At 37.7% G+C, this 13,095-nt stretch overlaps 1 protein-coding gene across 1 annotated transcript in view; it reads left to right on the top strand.

Annotated features, from left to right (window-relative positions):
• The first annotated feature begins 288 nt into the window (after nt 1-288).
• Nucleotides 289-13,095, top strand: part of LOC121408044 (L-fucose kinase-like) — a 62,839-nt gene continuing 50,032 nt past the window's right edge. Inside the window, exons 1-3 of the mRNA XM_041599358.1 lie at nt 289-461; nt 7,347-7,448; nt 9,678-9,829. Of these exons, the coding sequence (XP_041455292.1) occupies nt 7,376-7,448; nt 9,678-9,829 (225 nt within the window). The 5' untranslated portion in view covers nt 289-461; nt 7,347-7,375. The remainder of the gene's footprint in view (nt 462-7,346; nt 7,449-9,677; nt 9,830-13,095) is intronic.

Raw genomic sequence — 13,095 nt, 5'->3', positions numbered from 1 at the left:
AAAATACTTCTTTACCCTTCTGACATGAATGAATGAATTGAATAACAATCTGTTTCATGTTTGGCATGCATCGGGGCATGCATGCCTCATCTTGTAAGGGAATTGTTACCCCCCCCCCCCCCTCCTACACATAAAGGCACACCCCACACCCCACCCCTCCAACATTCCCTTGTCGGCAAATGGGGGCGTGGCCCCCACCCGACAGCATGTGAACTGAAGCGAGGCTTATGCTCCAGCAGCTAGCTAGCTGGCTACTGTCCCAGGGCGCGGGCGCGGCGCGGCGCGGCCGGGACCCAGAGCAGCAAGCGCTGATCTGAGAACGAGAGAGACATAATCTTGGTCGCGTGGAAATGCTGTTGAAATAAATCTCAAGCTCGTCTATTATCATCAGCTTTTTCAAGATAATTGCTGAACAGATAACAACCAATACACCCTATAGTTTCCGAGTTGTTGCCGTGAAGGTAAGCCGCTGAAATATTGACATGATTGTTCAATGTTGTTTTGAATTTGATAAGAACTGAACTTGAAGTTCTGAATCTGAACATGAATCATGAAGCCATCTTGCTAGTCTTTATATAGCCATACTAGCCAGGCGGCTTCTAGACCAATAACCCAGGGAGCCCAGAGGCTTACCGTGTATTTGGCCATACTCACGGGACTAGCGTGATTTATGGTCTAGATCTAAATATTTCTCCAAATGAATTGTGAAAAGAAAAATTATGCATTACTTATTAGGCTACAATGATTGTATGGATGTAGACAGCTGGCAGCCGTCTGTTCGAGGAGTTTTTTAAATTTTTAAAATTAAAACTTCATTTCCGACATTTCTACGCTCTCGTTATTTTTGAACAAGAATTCATCAAAAAAATGAGAAAAATATTGTGAAAAGTGGGAAGAGACTTGCCCTATGTTAACGCCGCCATCTTGTTTCCTATTGTTCTTCGCCAACGTTACAGACGCGTGCGTCGGGCGGCGTAAACATCGGGCAAGTCTCTTCCGTCTTTTCACAATATTTTTCTCATTTTTTTAATGAATTCTTGTTCAAAAATAACAACGAGAGCGTAGAAATGTCGGAAATGAAGTTTTATCCCATGTACATGATTTAGGGCTAGATCTTTTAGAAGGAAATAGAAATCTCGGGGGTGAAAGTTTCAGGTTTTGACTTCCTATGTGTGGGTCAATGAGAAGGAAGACCTTCATGTGGCTTCTATGAGAGTAACCTTACATCAGTAAATGATTTTTACTCTCTAGAAGCCGCCTGGCTAATCTTGCTTGCTGGCTGCTGAGCTTAGACAAAAAAAAACCTTTGGTTTCTGTTATGTTGGTTGTTCAGCTTAACATTGTTGGTTTTCACTAGACCAAAAGCTTCGGTCTCTGTTGGCTTCACTCACCAAATATACAGTAGACAGGAATAACCGTTTTTTCTGTGGATTTTTTCAACAATTTCTGACATTTTACTATCATCCCCATTCACCGACAGTAGAGTGTTAGTGTGAGCTTGCAAGTCTCATGTGTTATCACGCCCTCCCTTTTGTTGATTGACTGTCCAGATTTCGATGTGCTTTTTTCATCGAATTTACACTCTAAGGATTTATTAACTACAAGATATCAATTTATAATTTCTAATCAATGAATAAATGACAGAAATATATTAAAAAGATATGAAAATGGTACTTTACCGATGTTTTCTTGCGACTTTAACGCCAGAATCATTCCCAAAAGAGCAGCCAAAATTACAAACGAACGGAGAGTGCATCAACAATTTACGAAGGTGATATCGATTAATTATAATGCGATCTGCACCACATGCGAGCTAAACCGCTACGATCACAGGTAGCAGACAACATTCGATGTATCGAGATATTCATTCGATATATCAAGATATTTTTTAACGATAATGACGTCATTCAATTCCAAGCTCTTCAGTCTAAGTATTGGTGAGTGGAGCCAAAGTAGTTCAGCGGAACAACCAAAATACAGAGACTGAAGCTTTTGGTCTACAAATACAACTCTCTATGCTGAGCTTTGAGACCTCAATGTCTCGATCGGCCATTTTTGTTATGAATCATAACAAATGGCCAATCGAGACTGGGGTAGAAGGAGAGAACTTTTCGTATTTGAACTTCCAGTCTGTGCCTGGATGTCAGGAAACTGCCACTCGTTAGACCTTCATCCATATAATCGGGAGGGGAGCTCCCTGGGTTAATCTTGTTCATTGAATGAGTGCCCAAATGTAAGTTAGTGCATATAGTATTGGGGTAGACAGCAGGCAGCCGTCTGTTTTGAGGAGTTTCTAAACATTTTAAATTTTGTTTGATTTCTCCTCGACCTCGTACACAGTCACAGATGGGTTGCTACCGTGCTGCAGCTCGCTATCTAGACCAAAAGCTTCAGTCTCTGTATTTTGTTTGTTCCGCTGAACTACGTTGGCTCCACTCACCAATACATTGACTGAAGAGCTTGGAGGTCCGTATGTACAGCCAACGTATAAGTGAACTAACATACTTTTATAGGTCGCGATTTAAAATTGTTTTTTAAGCAAAATTTACAGTTTCATGGTTTCCATTATCAGGGAAATATAAGTAATTGCGTACCTTGGACTGGAGTTATTGATAAAAACCCCCTGGATGATCGAGAAATCTTTCATCTAAGGCATTTTCACCTGAGCTGATGGTTTTCTTGCAAGTTGCCATCTTGAATGACGTCATTATCGTTAATATCTCGATATATCAAATGAATATCTCGATATATCGAATGTTGTCTGCTACCTGTGATCGTAGCGATTTAGCTCGCATGTGGAGCAGATCGCATAATAATTAATATCGAAACCAATATCGATATCACATTCGTAAATTGTCGATGCACTCTCCGTTCATTTGTTATTTTGGCTGCTATTTTGGGAGTGATTCTGGTGTCCAAGTCGCAAGAAAACATCGGTAAAGTACCATTTTCATACCTTTTGATATATTTCTTTGAAATTTATTCATTGATTAGAAATCATAAATTGATATCTTGTAATTGATAAATTTTTTCGATGTAAAAAAGCACATCGAAGTCTGGACAGTTAATCGACAAAAGGGAGGATGTGATAACACATGCGAGCTCACACTAACACAGTACCGTCGGTGAATGGGATGATAATAAAGTGTCAGAAATTGTTGAATAAATCCCCAGAAACGACAGTTATTCCTGTCTACTCGCTATCGTGCCGCCACCAGATCCAGGGGTTAACAATGCGAAATCCCCCCAAAGGGCTCATTGATTTTCGTCTTTATTTCATTACAAATATTTATAAAGAACTGGACCAAAATAAGGATTTTATTCTGTTTTGGCCTGAAATGCACCAAAACAAGGAAAAATAACAAATTTAAAAGCGGAAAAAACAGTGACTTACTTCGGCTGCCGTGCAACTTCACTGTTTTATCCGAACTTAATGCATAAACATATGGCCATTGACTGAGTCCCTGGGTAGAGTTCCATATGCACCCTCACTAAAACTGAAAATAAAAACATGGAGAAGGTTCAGAATATATCTAGCCTTATAATAGAACATATATGATGGGGGAGTGGAAATACATACCAAAATATATGGCTTTATTCTGTCAAATTTTGAGCAGGATCTAGTGCGTGTAATTGTCCATAGACATCAGTTTATTTAGTCAGTAAAGGGTTTGCGAGTCAAAACTAGTCGAAGTATCGGCTAATAATCGTTAAAATACCCCTTTCGGTATCAGCACTTCTCGTTAGCATAGCGGGAAAGGTCTTGACTGCAGATAAATCGAGGTGAGTTATAGTCCCAACTAAGGTAAGCAATAGTAAAAAAAAAGAAAAATCTGAAGTGAACGAACCGGAAGTCACAACAATCTTTTGTTATTTTTGGTGGGGGGTGCATATGGAACTCTTTCCAGTCCCTGTGCAGATCGCGCTAGAACTTCGGTCTCTGTGTTAGGGTGAGTGGAGCCAATGGAGTTCAGCGGAACAACCAACAAAACAGAGACCAAAGTTTTTGGTCTAGGCAAGATGTACATGTACATCTAGTAACGTTAGATACATGTATATGGAATATACTTCGGTTGGTTTATGGAGGGAGAGGATCCTGCAAGCCAGACAAAGTCTCAGCGGAGCGTATCCTGACCGAAATAGATCTAGACTTATTTTTCAGTCTAGGTTCATGTACGGTCCATTTCACTACCGCTACACTACACTGTAGTGTTGTGTGGTGGTAGTGAAGTGTACTTGGAGTTGGAGCATGTATACAAACCATCAATGAGAGGTACATGTAGAGCCAAAGGAACTCTTCTCCAAGAATCTAGGGAAAAAGCACCCAGTATTCGGTCACTTAAAGGGCAAATCACTTTATACATAGACCAAATGTCCAATCAATTTGTTAATCCACTTATCAAATGTGGAGCGTTGTGGGCCAGTGGATTAGTCTTCGGACTTTGAAACAGAGGGTCGTGGGTTCGAATCCCAGCCATGGCGTAATTTCCTTCAGCAAGAAACTGATCCACAGTGTGCTGCACTCAACCCAGGTGAGGTAAATGGGTACCGGTAGGAAGTAATTCCTTAAAGAGCTGTGTGCGCTATGAACGCCCAGCTTAGCTGGGTAATATAGGAGCGCCTTGAGCACCTAACAAGGTGGATATGTGCGCAATATAAATACCCTATATTATTATTATTATCAACAGAATGTTCCTCTAACAGATTTTCAAAGTTGCAGAAAATATAAATTGATGCTGAAAGAAATATTCCAGAAAAAAGGCAGGGTACTTTTCAGCCCAATATTCAGTCACCGTGCCCAGAATTCGGTCACCCTCTCCAGAATTCAATCGTATTAGATTTTGTGGTATTTGTGTCCAATGTATCCTGAAATTATTTCATAATTCACCAGTGAAAATGGAAAGACTACAAAAATAAACTTTAAAAGTTTGAGGAAAACATCGCTTAAAAAACAATTTTACATTGAAGAGATGTCACTAGACAAGGGGCAACATATAAATGCCAATAATATTCAATCACTTAACTGCACACAAAATACCCATAAGACAGAATACTGGATGATTATCACCATGTGGCATGAATATTGTAGTATTGTATCTCTTTGCTGACGGTACCATTGCATTTTAGCTGCTTTAAAGGTCAAGTCCACCCCAGGAAAATGCTGACTTGAATAAATAGAAAAAATCAAAGTAGCATGGTGCTGAAAACTTCATCAAAATTGGATGTAAAATAAGAAAGTTATGACATTTTAAAGTTACGCTTATTTTTCACAAAATAGTGATGCACAAATAGGTGAGTCAGTCGATGATGTCCATCACTGACTATTTCTTTTGTTTTTTATTGTTTGAATTATACAATATTTCATTTTTGTCTCACCTGCATAGCAGAGTGAAACTATAGGCGCCGCTTTTCCGACGGCGACGGTGGCGTCAACATCATATCTTAACCTGAGATTAAGTTTTTGAAATTACATCATAACTTAGAAAGTATATGGACCTAGTTCATGAAACTTGACCATAAGATTAATCAAGTATTACTGAACATCCTATCAGAGTTTCATGTCACATGACCAAGGTCAAAGATCATTTAGGGTCAATGTACTTAGACCATGTTGGAGGAATCAACATCAAAATCTTAACCTGAGGTTAAGTTTTTGAAATGTCTTCATAACTTAGAAAATATATGGATCTAGTTCATGAAACTTGGACATAATAGTAATCAAGCATCACTGAACATTTTGTGCAAGTTTCAGGTCTCATGATTAAGGTCAAAGGTCATTTAGGGTCAATGAACTTTGGCCGAATTGGGGGTATCTGTTGAATTACCATCATAACTTTGAGAGTTTATTGGTCTAGTTCGTTAAACTTAGACATTAGGATAATCAAGTATCACTGAACATCCTGTGCGCATTTCAGGTCACATGACCAAGGTCAAAGGTCAATGAACTTTGGCCGAATTGGGTGTATCTGTTGAATTACTATCATAACTTTGAAAGTTTATGGATCTGATTCATGAAACTTGGACATAAGAGTAATCAAGAATCACTGAGCATCCTGTACGAGTTTCAGGTCACATGATCAAGGTCAAAGGTCATTTAAGGTCAATGAACTTTGGCCTAGTTGGGGTTTTTTGTTGAATAACCATCATATTTCTGTAAGTTTATTGGTCTACATGTAGTTCATAAAAAGTGGACATACATGTAAGAGTAACCATGTACCACTAAACATCTTGTGCGAGTTAGAGTAGTTTTCAAAGTCAGCACTGCTGCTATATTGAACTGCGTGATGCAGGTGAGATGGCCAGAGGCATTCCACATGTTTATAGATTTGATAGTATGGACCAACTTGACTGAACCATATTGTATTAAACAATGCTAATTCCACATGTTCAGGGAGGAATTAATCGTCGTATCACTTGACAATGAGGAGAAAATTAGAATATTTCATATTTCCTATGATAAAATACAAAAGAAATAGTGAGTGGATGACATCATCAGTCTCCTCATTTGCATACAGACCTGGATGTGCATATAACTGTTTTGTGAAATTAAGCGAAACTTTAAAATGTCATAACTTTCTTATTTTATATCCGATTTTAATGAAATTTTCAGTCAAATTCTGCTTGTTTGACTTTTCTCTTTTTATTCAAATCAACTTATTGTTGGTGTGGACTTGTCCTTTAAAGTGAAAATCTATGAAGTACCCATTACACTGAAGTCATTCTACCAGAATTTTTCAAATGCCTTAACCATGTCCGTATTTCTTAGCTCAAATGCTAAGAACACCAAGAAGTGAAAACGGTGATAGCATGCACTGACCACTTGATAGGTCAGTTTGACTACTTTCAATACCTGTGTCATTGAAAAAGTAATAACTTCAAGCCTAGATCTGTATCTTAGCTAAAATTGAGATGGGATGTGCTGAGTTCAGTAGGACTGAGTATGGGATGGGGCAGACTATTATTGGTTTCTAATTGGATTGAAATCTAGGTTTATTTCTCAACTACTTGTCTTAACTTAATATATTCAGTGGAGCGTTGTGGCCCAGTGGATTAGTCTCCGGACTTTGAAACAGAGGGTCGTGGGTTCGAATCCCAGCCATGGCGTAATTTCCTTCAGCAAGAAATTTATCCACATTGTGCTGCACTCGACCCAGGTGAGGTGAATGGGTACCCGGTAGGATTTTTCCTTGAACGCTTTAGCGCCTATTAATATGGCGGCTCAGCTACAGCCGGGGTAATAATATGATACCAAGTATCAAAGCGCAGTTGAGTATATGCACATAGTAACTGCGCTATATAAATGGACATATTATTATTATTATTATTATTATTCACTGTTTTTGCAGCCCCTTTCGATTCTTGCTGAGAATTTCAAATGGCTGATACTAAATGGACTGCAATAGTGATCACATGTCAAAAGAAAGAAAGTGCAAGGGCCTTTCAAGAGGGTAAGTTCCAAGAAAAGAATGCTACAGAAGCTTGATAAAGTATTAATCCTTGTCAAATGTATTTTTTAATCTTTTGTATAAACTCTGCATCTAGTACTGGTGTTTTGTCATTGTTGGATTCTTTTAAGATACCGTATCCCATGCAGGGTGACCAGACGTTCTGGATTTCAAGGGACAGTTCGGTATTTCACCGATTTGTCCTGCGTCCTGTACAACCCTGCCCGGAGCGCCGTTTGTCCCACATTTCACTATTTTGAACACATTCCAGTGAATAATTTGTTTGACAATTTTGAAAAGCATTTTTGGTCACAAGAGAAAAACTCTCAACTAATAGATGTAAAAATGTGCTATACAAAAGACTTCACACAGCTCAGTCTTTTAAAAATGTGGAGCTAATTGCGATGCAATACTAGGAAATTTGTTCCTTGCATTCATGTGAGCATAATCAACTTTACACTAATTCTTCTATGCGTAGGCCTACATAGTAAATTGAAAATGGAAAATCATGGTGAAGATTTCGGTAAAATTTTATGCATTTTTTATGATTTTTTTGGGGGGAAACCGAAACCTGTGTAGAGAATAGGTTCATAATCAGCAGTAGTTATGAACACAGAGTGTATGTTTATGCCCCTCATTAAAGTATTTAAAAAAAATGAAAGCCTTGATTAATTGGTGCATGTACATAAATTCTATCACCTGACTTCAGCATTAAGTTTCTAAAACATGGCAGGACTTGAACACTTTGAATATTTTCATTTTCCGATGAGATTCACTAACTTTTTAGCACCACTTTTTACCATGTGACACTCAAAATAAAATTGACACCTCACAAACCCCCATCTTTTTAAGAAAAAATATATGACATGAGCACATATAACCAGAAAGAGTATCTTCTCCCAAATAATTTGATAAAATATTTATGTGGTACAGTATGTGTGCACGCTTGGATACTTAGTAGGTAGCTGTATTCTTTGCAGTATTGAATAAGGGTTTGCAAATATGTTTACTCACTCATGTAGGATTATGACATTAGCATCTGCATTCATCCATGGCAGCCAAGCCAGCCATGGCTTACTTTGGCACAAATCAAACTTTAAATTAAATCAAAGTAAAAAAAAGTACCTCCTGATTATCCAAGCGTGAACACATATCACATATTGGTTACTTGGTATCAAAATATTTTGGAGAAGATAGTCTTTCAGGCCATATATAATAATTATGTGTTCATGAAATATTTTTTTCTTATATTGGGGATTTGAGAGTTGTCAATTTTTTTTCTCACATGGTCATGGTAGTGGCTGAGTGGTCTAAGGCGCCTGGCTATACATGGAAAGTCTGGGGTTCGATCCCTAGCCGTGGCACCTATGCCCATGAGCAAGGCATTTAATCTACAATGTTCTTTTATCCTGCTCTCAAATATATGGAAATGCTTTATGCATTATTTGTATTAAAAAACAAAACAAAAGTATATTATTAACCGTATCAGACATCTGAGCAGGGCAACTTTGAAACATTGTTGCCTGCTTAAGACTGGGATCAAATTGCCGGTCAATAAAATTCCAATTGTTTATCCACGGGCCCAATTTATTGCCCGCTCAGGAAAGTCAATGAGAAAATGCGTGGAAATGTAGCGGGCAATAAAAAGCAGCGCTAATATCCGGGTATTCTACGCGTTTTTGCACGCGTCCTTGAACCGCGCCCTGCTATACGTCATAATGGTAATCAAGTTAAGACAACGCTGGATACCGGCTGGATACTGCGTCCCCAGGCCAGGGACGCTTCATTTCAATTACGTCACAATGGTAAAGTTCAGAGGCCCAGTCTGCTCAACATGATAAACTAGATTCTCATTCTAAAAATTTAAAATATCTAGATTTTAACGATTTTTGCTCTAGATGCCTGATTTGGTTAATAATAGCAATATTGACTGGCCTGGGGGCGAAAGGACGTATATCGCCCTCACTAAATTGATATCACCCTCGTCTGCGACTCGGGCGATATAAATCTAGTTTGGGCAATATATGTTGTATCGCCCCGAGGCCAGTCAATATTGCTTTATTATATAATCCTACATATGTAAACTCAGGATTAGCTTCATTAGTCCTTTGCTGATGCGGAATCCAAAAATTAACTTGATTTACATCATTTTATTGATGATATATTTTATTGATGTATATATACATTTTTATTTTCTCATCTCCTGTTCCTTTTTATTGATTTGTTTGTTAGAGTTGGAGAATAGACAGAGGAAAGGTCACGTTGATCCCCAAACCCTTCTTCTAACGGTGGAGGATCCGCTCTCGAAGGTCGGCAGTGGGGGCGCTACACTCAATGCTCTTCTTGTGGTTGCTGAACATCTGAGTCAACAACAGGGCTACACAGTAAGTACATCTTTGGTTTTTAACTTCATGAATAGCTTCAATGCCTATGCCTCAATCTCCTTCAGCAGATGATGCATGTAGGAACTTGACATGGTGGCTCAGTGGTAGAGCATCCGCCTCATGGACGGGAGGTCGTGGGTTCGATCCCCGGCCGAGTCATACCAAAGACTTTAAAAATGGGACCTTCTGCTTTCTTGTTAGAGGCTCGACGTATGAGAACGGAGTAGGGTAGTAATAACATATTATGTTATGCAGGGCCCGCTGGAAGAACAGCTTACAGCTGAGAGTGGCTACCCTGGGTAAATAAGTGTTATTATTATTATATGTATATTATATATACGTAAAAGTAAAACCTTGGTTTCGTAATATACGTAAAAGTAAGACCTTGGTTGCGTAATATACGTAAATGTAAGACCTTGGTTGCGTAATAATTGCGGCCTGGGGTGTTATTCTGGGACCCATCTGGGACTTGTGACAGTCTTATCAATGATTATCAGTGTGGTGTTCTCTACCGGCTGCTACTTTTTTTAGAAGCTGGACCTTGTATGGGGGGGGGGCGAATTATAACATGATACCTATGTGCCACGCCAAAGTCGGGGGATCGAGTTCGCCGCTCCGTCTGGCTGAGTAGTTCATGATGGGCATGTACTGGAACGGGAAATCACAAATTCGAGGGTCTCCGGAACGGGGGAAAATAGGAATTTCTATGGCTTTCTGAATTGGTGATGTTCTGGAATAGAAATTTAGGCTGAAAATGGGCAGCACATACCCGGTACATATCATGCATTCCCCCCCCCCCCGGCCTTGTATTTTACCCAACATATATGTATATCACATGCTTTATGTATAACATAATATTATTTTTTTGTCAGTATTATCTATCTCTTCAATTGTCATATGCAAAATGTATTCATCTATATATTTGCTATTATTTGAAAATGTTCATTTAGTATTGATTTATGAATAAAATGCAGAAAGTCATACAAAAAAATACATTTTGAATTGCACAAAAAAAAGGTCAAAAGACTGTCCAAAAACAATCGCCCATAAAATTCTTTTAATGAAGTAGGCCTACTAGAAGGAAATTAGGAGGAATGGTTTGAAAAATCAGTAAAGTTCATCCATGAAATTTAACACTAAAATAAAATTGTTATTATGAACCAACAAATTAAAAAAAAAAGAAGATAAAATGAGGGTCTCAGTATCTCCAGTAGTTTTCATTGTTGTTACGGACGAATAAAATATTATGATTGGTTGAAAAGATAAAAACATTGTCAATTAAATGAATATGAACATGTTTTTCATCTAGCTCCAACTATTCCCTAAATCTATGAGTAGTTTGTAATCATGAATTTAATACTGATACACATAATCAAAGGTAGAGGGGCATAAATTCATGATCATAAGGAGATTGAAAATGCTTAGAAAACTGGTAATGAGAATGTGGAAGATGTGACCTGCTAGAACTGAACGCGAACGGAAATCTACAAGAAAAAAATAAAGAATTGATTGCAATGAACATACAGTATGAAGGACAATTAGGAAATATTGGCATGAATGTTGAAAGTAAGCCTTGGGTGCATAATACATGTAATTGCAGCCTTAGGGTGTAATTTTGTGGCTTGTGACAGACTTGTTAGCGGTAATCAGCATGCCGTGGCATCCTCACTTGATTTCACTTCTCTGCCTAGACTGGCTGAAAGGGGCAATAAAATCTGATTTTTCAGGTTGCATTTTCTATTCATTAACAAATTGAGTAGGAAAAAGTTATCTTCTTCTTAATACAATTATGTAGTGCATCAAGAGTGATCCCCAAGAAAATCTGTCATTAATGTGGATATCACTAATTGTCAAAAGTTTCTTATTTTGCATTGTCTTTTTAAATTGTCTTTGAAGTATTTATAGCCCATTTTATTTATAAGAAACCACTCTTCAATCTTGGGCATTTCTAGATTCAGAATAGCATCTAACTCATTTTAATATTTCCCCTGCCGGAAGAAAAACTTGGTGACTAACGATGAAAACACAAAGGGTGGAGGATGATCCTTGTAGTACACCTGTGTTTAAGGGAGAATTTTTACCTTCGATGGATGTCAACTGTTATACCATACATGATTAAAGGACAAGTCCACCTCAACAAACAGTTGAATTGAATGGAAAGAGAAAAAATCCAGAAGCATATTACTGAAAGTTTCATAAAAAAATCAGATGTAAAATAAGAAAGGGTTATGACATTTGTAAGTTTCACTTACTTTGACCTGGTCGGTATGCAAGTGAGGGGATAGATAACGTCACATGAAATTTTCAGTATTATACTTGTTTGATTTTCTGGGATGGACTTGACTTATGAATATAATATAATTTTGTAATTCATTAAAGTATAAAGCATTTGACAGATCCAGAAATATACCCATCTCAGTGTTTTTTGTTTTCTAATACTGTTGTAACATGACCGTTTGTACACTCCAAAATCATAAACTCTTGCACTTCAGTCTCCTATGCTCTCTTCTGGATTCAATCTCCAAAGCTCTCCTTACTTTAATTAAACTAAAATTATTAAACTGAAGATAGGGTGAACACAGAATAAATTAGAACTTAACACGGTGAAGTCCAGATCAATCTAATCTTCTGGGAAGTTCTGCCAATGTACCCACATTGGATAATCATAGAAATCAACCAATCAAATTCAAGGAAAATTGTACGAACTATAAACTGAACTAACCCTATTTAAAAATAAGAACCAATCAGAGAATAGAGAAGGGTGATCATGAGTTAAACTGAATCCTAATGAGAATTAAACAATAAGACCATGTGGGGTGGAAAGCTAATGGAATACCAGGAAGCATGACTGAGGGGAAACTGAATGAAAGAATGAAATGCAATGAACCTGTGTTGCTATGTGAGATGTATTGTGGAGATGGAATGAAAGATGAGATCATGACAATATATTGGATTATGAGTATGGAAAGGAGGATGAGATGAGTTGGAATGGAAATAAACAAGTTGAATGGAAACAAAGTATGTAAAGCCAAATGTAAGAGTACAGATTAAGTAAATAAACCCAGCATAATTTACTGTTACACTGTATTAAATTTTTTGATAAATTCCAACAGAGCCATGCATACACAGTTGAGTGCTAATGAAGGACATTAGTTAGGCATCCTCCAGTTTTTCAAATTACTTTTGAGAAAATAGATTAAAATGTAAACATTAACAATTTGAAAAAGTATTAGTTTCAATGTAGGCTAATCTTTAAAAAAGTAATG

Source organism: Lytechinus variegatus, chromosome 2, assembly GCF_018143015.1.
Source record: "Lytechinus variegatus isolate NC3 chromosome 2, Lvar_3.0, whole genome shotgun sequence".
Lineage (NCBI taxonomy): Eukaryota > Metazoa > Echinodermata > Echinoidea > Temnopleuroida > Toxopneustidae > Lytechinus > Lytechinus variegatus.
This window is presented reverse-complemented; position numbering and strand designations above follow the sequence as displayed.